Source organism: Hyla sarda, chromosome 1, assembly GCF_029499605.1.
Source record: "Hyla sarda isolate aHylSar1 chromosome 1, aHylSar1.hap1, whole genome shotgun sequence".
NCBI lineage: Eukaryota > Metazoa > Chordata > Amphibia > Anura > Hylidae > Hyla > Hyla sarda.
The window spans coordinates 54,532,133-54,553,465 of NC_079189.1; the positions used below are offsets into that span (position 1 = coordinate 54,532,133).

The window sequence follows — 21,333 nt, forward strand, 5'->3', positions numbered from 1 at the left end:
GTACGTCTGCTACTCACATGACACCCCTGGGTGGGGTCCTACCTTTGAGAACTATCGGGAGGGGGGTAAGCAGTTTTACGCAGATTTTGGGTCATTCCAGGGCAGGACAGGTTGGATCTTAACAGATTATACCTAACTGTGGACCTCCAGCTGTTGTAAATCTTCAACTCCCAGCATGCCCAAACAGCCAGCGGCTATCTGGGCATACTGGGAGTTGTAGTTCTTGCAACATCTGGAGGTCCACAGTTTGGAGACCACTGGTCTATGGGAATCACAGAAACAATTAAACATCATTTCATTGATCTTCAGCCCCGCCACCTCTTCATCGCCCCTTTACTCCATTCCTCAGTTATTTCCCCAAGCAGACCCCGCACAACGACTGTCATAAATAATTTAGCGCGTGTCGTGTCACAGAATGGGTTTTTACTGTTCTGCATTAAATCCCTGGAAAAGGCAAGCGCTGTAAAACGAGTCTTCCAAGTCTCTTAATCCTACGTAACAACCGCAAGCGGCACAGTAGCAGATTCCCTAACAGCACCATGCGAGTGCGCGCCTGTCGAAGGCCATCACGATACACACACACACTCACACACACACACTCACACACACACATACAAAAAACTAAAAAACAAGTGTCTTTTCAGATGAAGCGTGGATAACCCAATGCGAGAGCGCGCCTGTCGAAGGCCATCGTGATACACACACTCACACACACACACACACACACACACACATAAAAAACTAAAAAACAAGTGTCTTTTCACATGAAGCGTGGATAACCCAATGCGAGAGCGCGCCTGTCGAAGGCCATCACGATACACACACACACACACTCACACACACACACACACACACACACAAAAAACAAAAAAACAAGTGTCTTTTCAGATGAAGCGTGGATAACCCACGCACAGTCTTCGTCTTGGCTAAATAGCCTTGTGTTTGCAGTAAACCAAAATCCTTTTTAAATTGGATGTCCCTAAAATGTAAAGTAGGCAATTATTTTCTTTTTCTTTTTTTTTTTTTTCAAAAGGCCGGGGCTGTTTATTCCAATGGAAGATGTGCTTTCCCCTTCGTTGGCTCCTATGCTCTAGGAATTTCATGGACGCCTGCTCGGTTGGAGAACGCTAACACTCAATTTAATTAATAGTGTAGTTGATGCCGGGTGAATGAAAATGAGGAAGAACAGGCCGGGACGAACGGCTCGCCATGTCACTAAATGTCGGCGCTACACGAAGAGAAAACATACATCAGCTGACTATAATCCCTGCCAGTAATACACAGTGCTATAGCTCCTCGGCTTATTAGTTCCATAGGAACTTAAAGTGTACCTGTCATATCACAGAAAAAAATAATGCTTATATGTGTTAATCACTAGGTTGTGCAGATGCTTTATATGTCTTTTTTTATGTGTCTTACTTCTCTATTTGGCTAACAAATCCCTCCGATCTGCTGCTCACTCATTCTGGCATCCACTGCTCAGGAAGGGGCGTGTCCAAGGCAAACACTGAGTCCGCCCTCACTTAACATCCATTCACTTCCTCCCTGAGTCTGCTGTGCTGGGTCTCATCCAATCACTGCAGGCTGCTCTGTAACCCCTTCCTCTAACGTTTTAAATTGTTGGGCAATCAACATGATTTTTTGCTCAATTACTTTTATGAAGATTGCTGATTTTTTAATTTTTTTTTAACAATATTACTAAAAAATCAGTTTTGGGGACGATGGTTGCTGTTAGGACTGTGTTGCTTCTAGTAACATGCCAAGTCACCTGACTTCCAGGACATGTAAAGGTACTGTCGCTGCCTTTATTTCAAGCATGGCAATAAATTTGGTCTTTCATACACTAGCCCCCTCTATAGTGGAGACATGGCAACTGTTTTTATTTTTGAGACTGCCAGTATGGTTGGGGACATTGTGACTGGCAGTGCATTTATGGGGACTATGGCTAGCACTGAATATAGGGGCATTTAGTTGCCACTGACATTAGGAGGACTGTGAAAAATAATGAATATGGGTAACTGTGTGGGAACTAGGGCTGGCACTATAGTTGGGGGTCTGTGGATGACACTATATATGGGGGTACTGTGGCTGCCTGTGAATCTGGCAACACTGTGACAGGAACTGTATTTGGGGGATGGCGGATGACACTGAATGTGGTGAAAATGTTGCTGACACTGTATTTGTGGGGCTGTGCCTGACACTGAATATGGGGACAATGTAGCTGACACTGAATGTGGGGACAGTGTGTATGATACTAAATGTGAGGGTGCTGTGGCTGACACAGTATTTAGGACACTGTAAAAAATCAATGTATTTGGGGACACTTGGTCTAAACCTGTATTTTAAGGGGTACTTCACTGGCCAGCGTTCGGATGTAAATGTTCCGAATGCTGTTTTTCGCTCTGCAAGGGTCAGCCACGACCCTCGTGCCATCACGGCCATGCCCCCTCAATGCAAGTCTATGAGAGGGGGCGTGACGTACGTCACGCCCCCTCCCATAGACTTGCATTGAGGGGGCATGGCCGTGATGTCACGAGAGGCATAGTCGACCCCGGCAGCGCGAAAAAAGCATTCGCAACATTTACCCCTTTGAGGACCTCTTTTCTTGAAAACCCTTTACATTATTGACTGTAGGAGAGACCCTGACTGCCGATGCTCTTGTAAAGCACTGCCCACAAGTCACTCATGATGGAATATAAATGCTAAACATACATGCTTTATGTAAGTAAATGTTCTCTCCCTGTATTTATTACAATGGGGGGCACCAGGACACGCCTGGTCCAACACGTTCTGCACAAAACTGGAGTCTTTAGTAAATTTAAAACAGAAATGTAATTAATTTATATTATATTAATATTAATAAAATTTATATATTAATGGTAGTGGGCACCCTAAGTAGACATGGTGTACCTGTGGGCCCAGCGGCAGCTCAATACATCTAAGTGGCCATTCTTCATAAGTGACATCTGATCCGTTCATTTATTATGGAGGTATAAGCGCAGAAGAGAATCGGGACACAGCGACTATTTATCATACTGCCCTTCAGGAACTAAGACTTTATAAGGTGCATTTTGCTTCATATGTCTTATTCCCACCAGGGTTATTTCTCTCCGAGCTGACTTGGCGGCTATAGAGGTGGACTGTGCGCCTGTGCTTTAAATTTCATGCTTCAAGACCTCCAGTCATAGAGAGCGATGCTGCCATCCATCCTGTACTGACGGAGCAGCCGTGCACTTTATGATGGGGCCTGCACCATGCTAACTTTTACTCCTTATATAATAATGTTATTTAACCCTTTATAGACTCTATTTAAAGCGCAACGGTCATGAAATCTGGGTGCAATAACCTGCACACAGCCTTTGTACTGTGTGCAGGTGGTGGGTATAGCAATGTTTTTACATGACCCCAAAAAATGCTTTTGATCAAAGCCACTGACGGTCGGATAGGCATGGCGCGAGGTACGCGATGCCCCGCCGCCGCCACCATGCCCACCCCCTGTATGTCAGCGCTGGGACCGCTGTGTGATTGACACACAGGTCCCAGCGCATGCACCCTTCAGCTCATCTAACGTGCACTCCCCCAGCTCCCGTTTGCTTCCGCCACCGTCTTCCTCCTCAGTGCACCTGCGCAGTGCTAGGTGCAGAGAGCACGCTTCCTCTCTGCCCCTAGTATCGGGAACTGTCCAGCTTGCGCAAGCGTCTCCACCAGAGAGAAGAAAGAAGATAATGGGCACGAGTATAATAACCAGCCAAAAAAGGTGAGCTGAAGGGCGCATGCGCTGGGATCTGTGTGTCAATCACACAGCGGTCCCAGCACTGGCATACAGGGGGTGGGCGTGGCAATGGTGGGGCATCGCTTACCTCGCGCCACGCCTATCCGACCGTCGGTGGCTTTGATCAAAAGCATTTTTGGGGGTCATGAAAGCCTGCAAATATTAGGTAAAAAACATTGCTATACACACCACCTGCACACAGTTTCATGACAGTGGCGCTTTAACCCTTTTTTTGCCATCGATTTTATGCACATTGTGGTTTACCAGCTCAATTTTTTTTTTTTTTTTTAATGGGATACGAAAATAACTTTTTCTGCAATGCACAGACAAAATTCAGACTAATATGTTTTTTCTTCACAAAAAATGTTAAAGTTTTCAATTTATAGTTCACATGTAAACATTTGCAGACATATTTTATTTTACCCATTGGATTTTATTCCGTAATCGGCAAAAAAATGTGGGCAAAATGTTTTTGGGCCTTTCTTTGTAGATTATGTCCGAAAAATGCATGTGTAAAATTAAATATGTTGTCACATTTGCACCTGACACTAAAAGAAAGTGTCAAAATGTGTTCATTATTTGGTTTGGGTTATTTTCATATGTAAAATGTATAATATATATATATTTTTTTTTTTTAACTTTGCGATCTTTATATTTGTATATGTGCTTGTTACATAATATTTTTTGTGCCTTTTTCTGAGATCATAAAACACCTCTGAGGGTAAACGGGAAAATTCACACTTTTTTTATTTTTATTCCTCCGCAAGAGAAAATAGCCTCTTAGTGATATTAGTAACTGACAGAACTGATGTGGCTGGCAATAATGAAAGTGCTCAGTCCAATAGAGTTGGGGACACTGACGCTTCCACTATGCACTACATATCATTCCCTTAGTGCTATGTAGGGTCAAACAGAGAATACAGAAGTGGTGATAAAGCTGAACCTTTACCCAGTTGTACTTGTATAGGTTTCTCCCACAGTGCAGTCTTCTGGTGGAGATTCGGGGTTAAACCAAAAATCAGGAAAACATCTACTAGTTTGTTTTTGGGTAACCTCTTGTTCATAGCCATAATCGCTGTAGGTAAAGAACATATATAAGTCAGCATTTCTTTAAAGGAAAAACATATTTAGATGGCTAAAAAGTACAAAAACTGCTAAAACTACCGCATAATATGCTATGTGCCATGATTGTAGTAGGATAGCCATTTTATTTTAAAAATTTTCTGAACTTCTCTACTGTTGTACTTTATACTGTAAATCCAGGTTTGGATTCGACACCAGCATTAGCATCTCTACCATGGCTAAACTATAGTGTGAAGGGGGGGGGGTTCAGCAATTTTTCTTTATCCCACTTCCTGGCCTCTGATCCATCCTCTGTTCCTGCCTGTTGTCTATGCTTCTTGTCATGGTCCCCTCCCACCATTTCTTGCTCTTGGGTGGATTCCTGGATGTAACGTTTTGCAGGGGATGGGCAACATTACTCCACCCAGGCAGTTCCAGCAAGATGGTAAAGCCATGTTTGTGTATTCCTTCCGAAAAAGTTCAAGGGCCCCGACACAAAATCTGTAAAAGAGCCTCCACCTATGTATGACTTATAATAACTGTGTCTTCTAATGGAGCAGATAGACCTACGGGCCTCTTTAGGCACCAGTGCCCAGGGATGACTGGTACCCTAGGGTATACCTACATTAGTGGCATACCATGAAGTGGCATACCCTTGAAGAAAGGGGGCCCCGTCCTGGTGGGTCCTATTTCTATGTCTATTTCAAACTGTGCACCCATCTCTCTCTACTGCATTGTCAGCAAAATAATAAAGGAGAGTATGAGCCAATGGGTCATGGGAAACAACTACCTCTGCAACCTTTATAGCTACCTATTCTATTTATAAGGTCTTGGTAATTGAGCTTATGTTAGTCAATGCAGCTTACCACGTGGAATTAATTTTTATCACTTGTATGTTAAAAAAAATCATTGTTTGTTGATCTATTTCTATACATGTGACAAAAGAAATAAGGAAATGTAGAGCTCATAAAATCCTTATGAAGACATAAATAGGTCTATAAATACATACCACACATAATCTGTGCTTTCACATTGACATATTCTTGATGTCAGGGCGGAGGTAAAGCTCCTACCCTTAATGCACCATGACGATGTCTTTCTCTTGCGGAAGCTTCTCTGTTGACCCATGATGCATTGGTCACCCTGTAAATAAATATGAAGAAAATAAATTGGATTTTCATAGTGTTTAAAGTCTGTTTTTGCGATACAGCAGTGTTATCCAACCAGTGTATGACCAGCTGTATCAAAACTAAAAACCCCATATGCTCAGACAGCTCAGACCGAGAGAGGAGCATTCGGCTATCCAGGCAAAATTATGGTTGGGGAACACTGATGTATACCAGAATTATGGTATGGCCATGCCCAGTATTTGGGTCATGTTGGGGATTGTGGTGTTCTATATACAGAGCATAGTACAGCTGTATTATGGTAAAGTCCAGTGGCTGGGGGTTATAGTGTTCTATATACAGAGCATAGTACAGCTGTATTATGGTCATGTCCAGTGGTTGGGTCGTGCTGGGGGTTATAGTGCTCTATGTTCAGAGTATAGTAGAATTGCTTTAGGGTCATGTCCAGTGGTAGGGTCATGTTGGGGTAAAAGTGTTGTATATACAGAGTATAGTAGAGCTGTATTATGGCCATGTCCAGTGTTTGGATCATGTTGGGGTTCTTGGGCAATTGGCTGAAACAAATCTCCAGCACCAATAAATAACCAGTTTATGTAAAAAGTAATGGGCAAAATAAATAAATAAATAAATAAACAACAATATGATAAAATGTGGAGATTCTCTAAAAAATACCTTTGCTCAGATTTTGCTTCTCATTGTACAATACCTGTATATTAGACAGATTCCAGGAGTCATAATCGTCCTCGGTGCACTCTCTGAAGAACGAGGGTCTAAAGTCAACTTTTACCAGCTCCCATTCTGATCGGTAACTGATGTGTCCGAACACCCTGTAAAGTAAATGGCCGGATCTTATATTTTCATTATTGACTGATTTTTACAGAACAGTAACGAATTGCAGAATACAACATATATCTCTGACAGCTGAGCAGACGCTGATGGCTACGGTCAGGCTTACATATCACTTTCCCGGTAGAACATCCCTGATAAGCCCAGTCAGCTGAACTGCTCCACTACTTTTTTCAGCAGCAATATCCTCAACAATCCTGAACACATTTTGTTGGGGTCAACCAGGTATGGCAACTGAGGTGCCGACAAGATAGGAGCAAGGCTTAAAGTAAATGTATCACCTAGATTTTCTTATTACTGATCAGAGCCTAATACCGAGACATGTTATTTTTAATTTTTTTTCTCTATTTTCTATTTTATTTTAGCACATTATTATTGGGGCAGTCTTCTTGCTTGAGTTGCTTTTATCAACATTTAGAGATAAGCTTTACAGCAGGACCCATGGGCTTAGACAACAATAGACTAGTCCTGACCCTATTCACTTGTATCGGAGAGTTTTCTAGGCATGCTCTGTGACCTGTGCAAAGGTCATTTTAGGTAAGTTTTGAATTGTCTGATCATAACTTATCTATCTACTGGTGTTAACTTTCACTGTAATGTCTGCAATCATAATAAGGAGACTGAGGTAAAGTTTTCTTATTATTGCTTTTTTTCGGCTAAGTGGTCGGACAATAAACTTCAAGATTTCAGAAATATTTTATAATAAACAGTGGGGCAAAAAAGTATTTAGTCGGCCACCAACTGTGCAAGTTCTCCCGTTTAAAAAAGATGAGAGAGGCCTGTAATTTTCATCATAGGTATACCTCAACTATGAGAGACATAATGAGAAAAAAAAAATCCATAAAATCACATTGTCTGATTTTTTAAGAATTTATTTGCAAATTATGGTGGAAAATAAGTATTTGGTCACCTACAAACAAGCAAGATTTCTGGCTATCACAGACATGTAACTTCTTCTTTTAAGAGTCTCCTCTGTCCTCCACTCGTTACCTGTATTAATGGCACCTGTTTGAACTTGTTATCAGTATAAAAGACACCTGTCCACAACTGCAAACAGTCACACTCCAAACTCCACTATGGCCAAGACCAAAGAGCTGTCAAAGGACACCAGAAACCAAATTGTAGACCTGCACCAGGCTGAGAAGACTGAATCTACAATAGGCAAGCAGCTTGGTGTGAAGAAATCAACTGTGGGAGCAATTATTAGAAAATGGAAAACATACAAGACCACTGACAATCTCCCTTGATCTGGGGCTCTACGCAAGATCTCACCCCATGGTGTCAGAATGATCACAAGATTGGTGAGCAAATATCCCAGAACCACACGGGGGGACCTATTGAATGACCTGCAGAGAGCTGGGACCAAAGTAACAAAGGCTACCATCAGTAACACACTACGCCACCAGGGACTCAAATCATGCAGTGCCAGGCATGTCCCCCTGCTTAAGCCAGTACATGCCCGGGCCCCTCTGAAGTTTGCTAGAGAGCATTTGGATGATCCAGAAGAGTATTGGGAGAATGTCATATGGTCAGATGAAACCAAAGTAGAACTTTTTGGTAAAAACTCAACTCATCTAGTTTGGAGGAGAAATAATGCTGAGTTGCATCCAAAGAGCACCATATCTACTGTGAAGCATGGGGATGGAAACATCATGCTTTGGGGCTGTTTTTCTGCTAAGGGACTAGCCGTGTAAAGGAAAGAATGAATGGGGCCATGTATTATGAGATTTTGATTGAAAGCCTCCTTCCATCAGCAAGGGCATTGAAGACGAAACGTGACTGGGTCTTTCAGCATGACAATGATCCCAAACACACCGCCCGGGCAATGAAGGAGTGGCTTCATAAGAAGCATTTCAAGGTCCTGAAGTGGCCTAGCCAGTCTCTAGATCTCAACCCCATAGAAAACCTTTGGAGGGAGTTGAAAGTCCGTGTTGCTCAGTAACAGCCCCAAAACATCACTGCTCTAGAGGAGATTTGAATGGAGGAATGGGCCAAAATACCAGCAAGAGTGTGTGAAAACTTGTGAAGACTTACAGGAAACATTTGACCTCTGCCATTGCCAACAAAGGGTATATCACAAAGTATTGAGATGAACTTTTGTTATTGACCAAATACTTATTTTCCACCATAATTTGCAAATAAATTCTTTAAAGATCAGAAAATGTGATTTTATGGATTTTTTTTCTCATTATGTCTCTCATAGTTGAGGTATACCTATGGTGAAAATTACAGGCCTCTCTCATCTTTTTAAGTGGGAGAACATGCACAATTGCTGGCTGACTAAATACTTTTTTGACCCACTGTAGATCGCTGTTTCCCTACCAGTGTGCCTCCAGCTTTTGCAAAACAACAACTTCCAGCATGACCGGGCAGCCAAAGGCACACACTTTTTGGAAACCACTGTCTTATGGTATGATCTTAAAACTGTGATCTGTAATACTGTAGAATCACAAAAGTGTCCCACTAGGCGTGAATCCCACGCTATCTCAATATAACAGAACAACATACACAACAGCGTGATAAGGGATAATTACAAATTTTATTAAACACATAAAAAACACAGACATGTGATAAAAATACACAAAAAGCTATAAAAGCACAAACTGGAAACAACTGGCAGAGAGCCGAAGAAATGGAGAATCATACCCACATATATTGTAACAGGTTAAAGGTAAACATATTGATAAACAATACATAAGTGTGTTGCCGCAAGTGCGGTCCTAAGAAAAAAAAACCATAGGGGCTAAATAAGAGACATCCAACTCTACACAGATTATAGGGAATAGTATTACCAAGTGGACCAGAGGGGATATGAGTCACCGCTACCCAACGTTTCGCCAACACCTGGCTTCTTCCGGGGCGTCTCCACGCCCCGGAAGAAGCCAGGTGTTGGCGAAACGTTGGGTAGCGGTGACTCATATCCCCTCTGGTCCACTTGGTAATACTATTCCCTATAATCTGTGTAGAGTTGGATGTCTCTTATTTAGCCCCTATGGGGTTTTTATAGCTTTTTGTGTATTTTTATCACATGTTTTTTATGTGTATAATAAAATTTGTAATTATCCCTTATCACGCTGTTGTGTATGTTGTTCTGTAATACTGTAGCAGAAATAATGAAAGGGAAACAAAAATGCAGTGTGAAAGGACCCTAACAAATAAAACCTAACAAAAAACTATATCAATTCTGGTATGACTGTAATTGTACTGACCCACAAAATGAAGTTAACATGTAATTTTTACCGTAAGAAATGCCCACAAAATTTTGCAACTGTGTGTTTTTTTTATTACACTACAAAAACATAGTAATAATAATAATAATAATAATAATAACAATGTTATATAGTATTACTAGCTGAGTACCCGGCGTTGCCCGGTTTTTCCTTCCTAATCCTTTTTGTGGAGGAAAATAAACAAAGGAGGAAGCTTTTGACTTCATATGCAGTCCTCATATATTGTTGTCATATCCCGACCCCACATCCCGACCTCCTATCCCGACCTCCCATCTCGACCTCCTGTCCCGACCTCCTATACCGTCCTCCTATCCCGTCCTCCTATCCCGACCTCCTATCCCAACCTCCTATCCCGTCCTCCTATCCCGTCCTCGACCTCCTATCCCGTCCTCCTATCTCGACCTCCTATCCCGTCCTCCAATCTCGAGCTCCTATCCCGACCTCCTATCCTGACCTCCTATCCGACCTCCTATGCCGACCTCCTATCCAGTCCTCCTATCTCGACCTCCTATCTCAACCTCCTATCCCGTCCTCCTATCCCGTCCTCCTATCCCGACCTCCTTTCCCATCCTCCTATCTCGACCTCCTATCCTGACCTCCTATCCTGACCTCCTATCCAGACCTCCTATCCTGTCCTCCCATCCCGACCTCCTTTCCCGTCCTCATATCTCGACCTCCTATCTTGACCTCCTATCCCGTCCTCCTATCTCGACCTCCTATCCCAACTTCCTATCTAGACCTCCTATCCTGTCCTCATATCCCGTCCTCCTATCTTGTCCTCCTATCCCGACCTCCTATCCTGATATCCTATCCTGACCTCCTATCTCGACCTCCTATCCTATCCTCCTATCCCGACCTCCTTTCCCATCCTCATATCTCGACCTCCTATCTTGACCTCCTATCCCATCCTCCTATCTCGACCTCCTATCCTGACCTCCTATCCAGACCTCCTATCCCGTCCTCCTATCCCGACCTCCTTTCCCGTCCTCCTATCTCGACCTGCTATCTTGACCTCCTATCCCGTCCTCCTATCTCAACCTCCTATCCCAACCTCCTATCCAGACTTTCTATCCCGTCCTCCTATCCCGTCCTCCTATCCCGACCTCCTACCCGACCTCCTATCCCGACCTCACATCTCGTCCTCATATCCCGTCCTCATATCCTGTCCTCCTATTCGGACCTCCCATCCCGTCTTCATATCCTGACTCGTAATATGTGTACCAGGTAATGAAATAGCTCCAGCCTAACGGAAATTAGATGGGAACATTTGTGTGTGCTAGACGCGCATCTAGCGCGAAACATGTTGTTGCACTTTCTATGCACCCGCTGTATGTACTCCTGATGGACTTTCAATAAAGCCCCTTAAAAGCGATTGTGGTGAGTGCAGCCTCTTCACTTTTATTATATGTTGGATAAAGTTGGACTGTATTTTATAAGGTTAGGGCATCTCCACCATAAGTGCATTTTATAGTAGCTGTCACCTAATAAAAACCTGTGCGGGCTCATGAAAGTGGATTCGACCTAAGTTCAGCAGTGCCAGTTGATTTCTACGTGTGTGTGTATAAATATATTTGGTTTAACATTACAATTTTATGATTAAATAAAGGTTGCTACTAAAAAGAATAATTTGTCCTCCAAAAATAATCTCTCATGCAACTCAACTAAAGCTATGGATTTTAGAGGGCAAGGAGGAAAAAAAACAGAAGCAAAAACGCTGAAATAACTGCAACAAGAAGGGGAGAAAGATGGGGGTCAAGCATGAGGACCCTTGACCAGATAAAGCCAAACTTTACATTGAAGAGTCATTGGGGGATATTTATCAAAACCTGTGCAGAGGAAGAGTGGTGCAGTTGCCCATAGCAACCAATCAGATTGCTTCTTTCATTTTCCACAGGCCTCTTTAGAGGCCTGTGGAAAATGAAAGAAGCAATCTGATTGGTTGCTATGGGCAACTGCACCACTCTTCCTCTGCACAGGTTTTGATAAATATCCCCCATTGAGAACACTGATACTCTATATATATATATATATATATATATATATATATACAGGGAAGATTTAATAGATGGTGTAAATGGATACAGTCAAAGAAATGATACACACATTGATGTGAGCACAGGACTTTCTGGAGGAACACTATGCATGTGGTCGCCAAAACCATTTATAATAATAATAATTATAATTATTATTTAAATAATAATAATTATTATTATTATTTAAATTATTATTATTAAATAAATATTCAAACAAATAATAATGGAAAAGTCCTGTAAAATGAAAGCGCCTATATTTTCTATTTTTTGCCCACAAGGTGGTGCTGTGATATAAGCCCTGTTCTTCATCCTATTCCCGCTGAGAAACAGTGAAGCATTGAATAAAATTAAGAACTTGGTTACTTTGCAAAAAATACTTCAGATAAAATCCAAGGCTTGAAGTGCGTCTGTAAGTCTTACAGGGAAACACGCTTCAGGCTCGGGGAATTGTCATAGACAATCCTCAGTGTATTCTCTTGTGGTAGAGATGAACCTAATGAATGGATATCACTTCAAGTCTGTTCTAAGGCTTCATTTAACAAACCTTACAGCCTTAGGCTTGGGTCACACTGCGGAATCTCCAGGCAGGAAATTTCTGCCCTGAGAGTCCGAGTGCGGCCAGCGCCAATTGAATCAGTCGGCACTAGGACCGCGCGGACACTGCAGTTTCCAATAGACTGCAATGTGTTCCGTGAGTATTTCTTTCCGGGAAATTTTCAAGCGGATTTTCCGTTCACAAATTCTGAAGTGTGAATTTGTGAACAGAAACCCATTCACTACACTATACATTTTAGTAAGCGGAATTTCTGCCTGCAATTTCAAAGCGGAATTGCAGGCGGAAATTCGGTAGTGCGGACCTAGCCTAAATCCGAAACAAAAAGCATTGGATACATGAATGTATATAGTATAATGACTTTAATCTGGAATAAATGGGACCTACCAGGTTATCCACAAGATTAAATGCCATAGGGTCTATTCTCCATATACAGTGACCCCTCGACCTACGATGGCCCCGACATACGACAATTTCAACATGCGATGGCCTCTCAGAGGCAGCATCAACATACGATGCTTTTTATGTCTGGGCCATCGCATAAACGGCTATCCGGCAGCGCAGACTGCTTCAGCTGCCACCGGATAGCCGTTTACGGTGCCCCGTGAGCTCCGGTGATGTCTCTTACCTGTCCTCGGGGCTCCGGCGCGTCCTCTTCGGGATCCCCTACATCGTCGGCGCTCTCCATCGTCGTCATCACGTCGCTGCGCGCGTCGTCTCGTCATCCAATAGGAGCGGCGTGCGTAGCGACCTGATGGCGGCGACGGAGAGCGCGGATGCCGGGGAAGCAGAGGCCTTGCCGGAGCGTCGGGGACACCTCGGGGACGCGGCGACAGCGATGGAGGGCGACGTCCCGGGCAGCGGTGACAAGCGGTGACGGTCCGGAGCGGCGGGGACAGGTGAGTACAACTTCCTCTAACAGTGGTCTACAACCTGCGGACCTCCAGATGTTGCAAAACTACAACACCCAGCATGCCCGGACAGCCGTTGGCTGTCCGGGCATGCTGGGTGTTGTAGTTTTGCAACATCTGGAGGTCCGCAGGTTGTAGACCACTGTCCTATACTTTACATTGTACGGATCCCTCAACATACGATGGTTTCAACAAACGATGGTCCGTTTGGAACGGATTACCATCGTATGTTGAGGGACCACTGTATTGTAACTATAAGGCTGGGTTCACACTGTGGAATTTCTGGCCAGAATTTCTGCCGGCGATAGAGCCGGCGGGACTAGGACCGTGCGGACTGCATTGCCGTCCCCATAGATGGCAATGCATTTCTGGGTGGATCTTTTGGGAGATCTGCTCAGAAATGCATTGACATCTATGGGGATGGCAATGCAGTCTGTGTGGTCCTAGTGCCGCCGTCTTGATCTCTGGCAGAAATTCTGCCCAGAGATTCCGCAGTGTGAACCCAGCCTAAAACGTACCATTTCTGACTATAGAGAGTCGTAATGGGTGTTATATTAGTTGCTGTCAGCAGTTTTATTTCTTCCCTGGTGAGAATATACCTACTAGAAAACCTACACCTATAAGAGGGTATATATTCACAGATTAAATAGTTCCTCATGTCAAAAGCCATATATAAACAACCATGAGGAAATATGTAGAACAACGCAGTGCAGTGTTTCCCAACCAGGGTGCCTCCAGCTGTTGCAAAACTACAACTTCTAGCATGCCCAGACAGCCAAAGGTTCTTGATAAAGATGAGCGAATTTACAGTAAATTCGATTCGTCACGAACTTCTCGGCTCGGCAGTTGATGACTTATCCTGCATAAATTAGTTCAACTTTCAGGTGCTCCGGTGAGCTGGAAAAAGGTGGATAGAGTCCTAGGAAAGAGTCTCCTAGGACTGTATCCACCTTTTCCAGCCCACGGGAGCACCTGAAAGCTGAACTAATTTATGCAGGATAAGGCATCAACAGCCGAGCCGAGAAGTTCGTGACGAATCGAATTTACTGTAAGTTCGCTCATCTCTAGTTCTTGGAATGCTTTAACTTATCCAAGTGATTCTAAAATAGTTTTTCAATGACACATTATACTTTATGTTAATTGTAAACTTTGGTCAATACCTGCAGCTATTATTTGGTGAAAAACGTCAACATTTTGAAAAAATTTGGAAAAATTTGCACAATTTCAGCTTTTAAGAAATATAGTCATTCCATGTGAATTAGCTAATAATTCATACTTACAATGGTCCTGATTTACTATTGTAACCCCGACGTGTTTTGTCGGGTTGTGCACCAGAAATTCTGTCAGTGCCAGAATTTAAAAAAAAAAAAACCTGATCAACTCTTCACTTTACTGAGAAAACCCGAAAAAGCGGTATGGCCGTCTGGGAAAGGGGACGAGGCCGCCAAAAAAAGCGGGGGGGGGGGGGGGGGGGGGGGGGGGGCGTGTCCCTGACATTTTCACAAAAACCCAACATGTTTACTAAGGTTTCCACAGAAAATGTGGTGGATTTGAGCTGAGGAAAACCCCACAGATCAGAACATGTGTAAAAAAAGCAAAGTGTAGGGAAAGTGGAAAATGTAGGGAAACCTCAGTAAATACCGTGGGAAATAAATAGTAGGGAATTAAAACCCACAAAGAAACCTACACAACACTCTTAGTAAATGAGGACCAATGGGAGGGGGGGGGGGGGTATTTATCAATTTTACCTGTTGACAGTTTCTTTTTACCCCCTTTTTTTTTTTTCACTTTGGTTTTCGTGGACATGCACCAAATGTATCATTTGGTGCGAGTTGTTAGTAATTTTGGCTCAAATGTTGAAATCAGTTCTTCACAGCGTCTTTTACACAGAACTTACCCCCACAGAGGACGCGTATTCTACCCTGTAGAGCGGCCATTTCGGAGTCCCTCCTGCAGTATATCAGTAAGCGACAGGAGGTATTTTCTTTTGTGGGGTTTATAGCCACCATGTGAAATGGATTTTATTTTCTACTTGAGTTTTTTTTTACTTTAGTGCAGTGGTCTTCAACCTGCGGAGCTCCAGATGTTGCAAAACTACAATTCCCAGCATGCCCGGACAGCCGTTGGCTGTCCGGGCATTCTGGGAGTTGTAGTTTTGCAACATCTGGAGGTCCGCAGGTTGGAGACCACTGCTAGAGATGAGCGAACTTACAGTAAATTCGATTCGTCACGAACTTCTCGGCTCGGCAGTTGATGACTTATCCTGCATAAATTAGTTCAGCTTTCAGGTGGTCCGGTGGGCTGGAAAAGGTGGATACAGTCCTAGGAAAGAGTCTCCTAGGACTGTATCCACCTTTTCCAGCCCACGGGAGCACCTGAAAGCTGAACTAATTTATGCAGGAAAAGTCATCAACTGCCGAGCCGAGAAGTTCGTGACGAATCGAATTTACTGTAAGTTCGCTCATCTCTAACCACTGCTTTAGTGCTTACCTTTCCTGAACCTGTGTGGCCATTGTCCAATTCTGGCTCAACAGAGGGTGAAGGTTCCTCAGAGACAACTATGTCGCAGGATAGTATTGCGCAGCCCTGGAGGCGTCGCTGCTTTCACAAAAAAATATTTTTTCATGTATTTTGACGCCTTTACATTTTCTGACATTGCTAAGTGTGTTTTCCATGTGCAAAATTTCTTGGCGGGGATTTGCGCCCAAAAAAATGGGATTTGCGCCAAAGATCGATTGGCGCAAATGATGAATTACTGACTAAAGTTAAAATCACACACAGGACCGAGTGATTTTGAGAAAGCTGTAAAAATGACAGCGGAGAAGATGCGCCAAACTTTGGTGCAAAAAGACACCGCGCCAAAGCATTGCGCCAAAGTAACGTGGAAAAAAAAAACATAAATCCTTTGATAAATACCCCCCCGTTATGTGTACTTTATATTGGAATCATTTGATAAATGTCCTTCTACTTTCAGGGATGCCAGAGGGCCTAGAACTTTGCAATGAATTTAGAAATTGTCATCAAAGTTTCCAAAATCTATTTTTTTTAATTAAAGGGTTTTTTAATTGAAGGAACCAGTTCATTTCCAAAGTGGATTTGAGAGGCCTGGATTCTAGAAACCCCTTTATATAACCCCATTTTAAAAACTGCACCCCTCAAATAATTCACAACAGGCTGTACACCAATAGACAGCATTAGGCACGGCGGAGTCCTATAACCTCCGTTCACCTGACTGCAGTCTTACATTATGAGCAATAAATCACCATGGTGCTCAACTCCATAAGACTCAGTTTTCAATCATCCATAAGATAGTAGATAAAAAAGTGACACTCACAGGCTACCGTAGCCATTATGATTCAGCCATGCATGGCAGAGTATCTGATCGGTGACTGGGGGAGCCCCCTTCCCTGTCAGGACTGTAAATGTGGCATCAACAGGGTTAAAGGGTTACTCCGGTGGAAAACATTTTTTTTTTTTAAATCAACTGGCGCCAGAAAGTTAAACAGATTTGTAAATGACTTCTATTAAAAAAATCTTTACCCTTCTAGTACTTTTTAGCAGCTGTATGCTACAGAGGAAATTCTTTTCTTTTTAAATTTCTTTCTTGTCTGACCACAGTGCTCTCTGCTGACACCTCTGTCCATTTTAGGAACTGTCCAGAGTAGGAGCAAATCCCCAGAGCAAACCTATCCTGCTCTGGACAATTCCTAAAATGGACAGAGGTGTCAGCAGAGCTCTCTGCTGACACCTCTATCCATGTCAGGAACTGTCCTGAGCAGCATAGGTGTGCAATGGGGATTTTCTCCTTCTCTGGACAGTTCGTGATAGGGGCATCAGGAGTCAGCAGAGAGCACTGTGGACAAGAAAAAAAAGAAATTTAAAAAGAAAAGACTTTCCTCTGTAGCATACAGCTGCTAAAAAGTACTGGAAGGGTAAAGATTTTTTTAATAGAAGTAATTTACAAATCTGTTTAACTTTCTGGCGCCAGTTGATTTAAAAAAAAAAAAAGTTTTCCAGCGGAGGAGTACCCCTTTAACTATTAGTATCGGCGTTCTGCTCCTAACAGTTATGGCGGGTGCTCGGCTTTGTATGAAAGCTGAATCCCACTGCTTCACTGGCCTCGAATGCTCTATGATGGGAATACTCCTCAAAGAGCGTTTGTCACTCTTCCGCTATTAAGTGTATACACGTCATATAGAGGGAAGGGGCTAAAGAGAAACTGACAGCAGGATCATCTACACTAACCTTAAAGGGGTACTCTGCCCCTAGATATCTTATCAGATAATAAGATAAGATTTCTGATCGTGGGGGGGGGGGGGGGGGGGTCCCACAGCTGAGAACCTCGCAATCTCTGTGCAGCACCCAGCATTCGTTTAGAATGCTGGGTGCCGGCGACGGGGGTTGTAATGTCACGATCATGCCCCCACGTGACGTCACACCATGCCCCCTCAATGTAAGTCTATGGGAGGGGGCTTGGTGGGCGCCATGCCCCCTCCCATAGACTTGCATTGAGGGGCGTGGTGTGAGGTCACATGGGGCATGGTTGTGACATCACGACCTCCACCGCCCGCTCCAAGCATCCAGAACAAAATGTTCCCAATGATGGGGCAGAGGAGTACCCCTTAAATATACAGGTAGATTACTATTTGTGAGGTAACACATTTGAAGTATGTTTTGTTGGGTGGCTGGTAGAAAGCCACAAATATAGTGAGGACAAGTTAAAGTGTATAGCTAGCACTTAGACAAGCAGCTTTTGTTTTTGTGCCAGTGTAAATACAGCTGTATATTGTGTTTTGGATCTAAATCGCGTCACTGTCTCTGACTGCTGTTTCATGTTTTTTTGGCCAACTCTACCGAGCTAAACTGCTGCAATATATACAGAGATATGTGACTATTTCTACACATAAACAGGGAAAAAATGGAAAGGAGATTTCTCTCCACGCATTGTTGTAGCCATGGCAGCCAAAAATGACATAATTTGCTTATTGTGTTGGTTGTATTCATAGAAGGGTGAATGGGTCCTTCTCTTTGAATAAAGAACAAACAAAAAAAATTGCCCAAAACAAAGAATAACTTACGTCATCACCAAAGTCTCATCTCCAGGTTCACTGAGAAGTCCGTCCACAAATACAGATGTGCTGGTGAAATTGTGTACGCTCCACGTGTAACCTTCATCTACACTGAATCTAAGGAAAACAATAAAATAATCAAACATGTTTAAAAACAAATATTCAATCAATCATTTTTCAAGTTACTAAGAAATGTGCAGTGCTAGAAACAAACAGTATATGACATATATGAAGAATTCTATTTGTGTGGTCCAAGGTTGTTCATATCCCATGATCGAGCCCGGAGTTACCGGAGCCATAAAGGGGTTATACCCTTTTTTATATGAACAATCAAAGAATAAAGAAAAAGAAAAAATGCTACATACTTTATGTTTTAGTTTCTCACCATTTTTAAGAAAACTGCTGTATGCATCTAGTCCTTCTCTCAGTTGACAAGTGGATGTTATTGTATCCAGTCTAGGCAATGCTCTGTAAGCTAAACAGAAAGGACCCAGACTGATACACTACACGCATTTAGCCCTTTTCCCAGTTGAGAGGTGGATACAATTGTATCCAGGCTAGACAATGCTCTGTGAGCTAAACAACCTGGACTTATGTCTGATACACTGTACATATCTAGTACAATTGTATCTAGTGCGGACAATGCTTTATTAGCTTAATACATCAGCAGCAGCAGCTGCACAGATCTCTCTGGTAGTTTGCTACAATGTATCAGTCTAGATTTCAAGCTTTTAGCTCACAGAGCATTGCCTAGACTAGATACAGCTGGGTCCACTTCTCAGATGGGAGTAGCTGTATAACAGCTGTAGAGCATTGGTGCACCTCACCATGTCATCTTGGGATTTTAACTGGGTATTAATTGTAGCATAATGCAAAAATAATTAAATAAAATCAATAAATTATATACCGGTATATATAGATATACAGTACAGACCAAAAGTTTGGACACACCTTCTCATTCAGAGTTTTCTTTCTTTTCATGACTATGAAAATTGTAGATTCACACTGAAGGCATCAAAACTATGAATTAACACATGTGGAATTATAGACATAACAAAAAAGTGTGAAAATATGTCATATTCTAGGTTCTTCAAAGTAGCCACCTTTTGCTTTGATTACTGCTTTGCACACTCTTGGCATTCTCTTGATGAGCTTCAAGAGGTAGTCACCTGAAATGGTTTTCACTTCACAGGTGTGCTGGTGTGGAGGAGGAGGTGTGATGGTGTGGGGGTGCTTTGCTGGTGACACTATTGGGGATTTATTCAAAATTGAAGGCATACTGAACCAGCATGGCTACCACAGCATCTTGCAGCGGCATGCTATTCCATCCGGGTTGCGTTTAGTTGGACCATCATTTATTTTTCAACAGGACAATGACCCCCCAAACACCTCCAGGCTGTGTAAGGGCTATGTGACCAAGAAGGAGAGTGATGGGGTGCTGCGCCAGATGACCTGGCCTCTACAGTCATCGGACCTGAACCCAATCGAGATGGTTTGGGGTGAGCTGGACCGCAGAGTGAAGGCAAAAAGGGCCAACAAGTGCTAAGCATCTCTGGGAACTCCTTCAAGACTGTTGGAAGACCATTTCAGGTGACTACCTCTTGAAGCTCATCAAGAGAATGCCAAGAGTGTGCAAAGCAGTAATCAAAGCAAAAGGTGGCTAGAACCTAGAATATGACATATTTTCACACTTTTTTGTTATGTCTATAATTCCACATGTGTTAATTCATAGTTTTGATGCCTTCAGTGTGAATCTACAATTTTCATAGTCATGAAAATAAAGAAAACTCTGAAGGAGAAGGTGTGTCCAAACTTTTGGTCTGTACTGTATATATATATATATATATATATATATATATATATATATATATATGCAAAAAGAAAAATAGCCAGCACAACAACCTAATACACGGGTGCACACTGCTGTGGCAGATACCGAGTATACAAAAAAGAAGATTGCAGCAGCACACATTGGTCAAAAAATTGAGGCTCTTAGTGCACTTTTTGATCAAAACATGTCCCCCATCCACCACGGGGAGGTGGCCTCATTTAGGATGGGACCCTAACACAAATTCTGAGCTTAATGCTCAGATACCAACTCACCTCTGCTGGGCATATAGCCTCTGACTGGGTGACATGCAGGTGCTGTTTTAAATTGTATATGGATCCAGCATGTCACCCAGTCAGAGGCTATATGCCCAGCAGAGGTGAGTTGGTATCTGAGCGTTAGGCTCAGAATTTGTGCTAGGGTCCCATCCCAAATGAGGCCACCTCCCCGGGGTGGATGGGGGACACATTTTGATCAAAAAGTGCACTAAGAGCCTCAATTTTTTGTCCAATGTGTGCTGCTGCAATCTTCTTTTTTGTATAATATATATATGTGTGTGTGTGTGTGTGTCTGTGTGTGTGTGTATATTATATATTTATTTATTTTTTGCTAATAATAATAACAATAATGCTAGCATGCTATTTTAACTGCTGTTATTAAATGTATGTATATATATATATATATATATATATATATATATATATATATATATATGTAATACCAACAGTTAAATAGTATGATATTATTATTTTTATTATTATTATTATTACACAAAATAATTACCGTATGTTATTCAATTTTTTTTTCTTCCCATTAGTGGACTTAAATTTTAAATTGTTATTTTACAATTCTAATTCAGTGTTCCTCAATCTGTAGCTCTCTAGTTGTTTCAAAAACTACAC

At 42.5% G+C, this 21,333-nt stretch overlaps 1 protein-coding gene across 3 annotated transcripts in view; it reads right to left on the bottom strand.

Moving 5' to 3' along the window:
- The window catches only part of SORCS2 (sortilin related VPS10 domain containing receptor 2), a 1,056,376-nt gene that overhangs the window by 55,705 nt on the left and 979,338 nt on the right, over positions 1-21,333 (bottom strand). For all 3 annotated transcript variants that reach the window (XM_056555055.1, XM_056555056.1, XM_056555057.1), the window contains 4 exons: positions 18,613-18,720; positions 6,668-6,788; positions 5,844-5,977; positions 4,722-4,847 (listed from right to left, as the gene is read on the bottom strand). In XM_056555055.1, the coding sequence (XP_056411030.1) occupies positions 4,722-4,847; positions 5,844-5,977; positions 6,668-6,788; positions 18,613-18,720 (489 nt within the window). The remainder of the gene's footprint in view (positions 1-4,721; positions 4,848-5,843; positions 5,978-6,667; positions 6,789-18,612; positions 18,721-21,333) is intronic.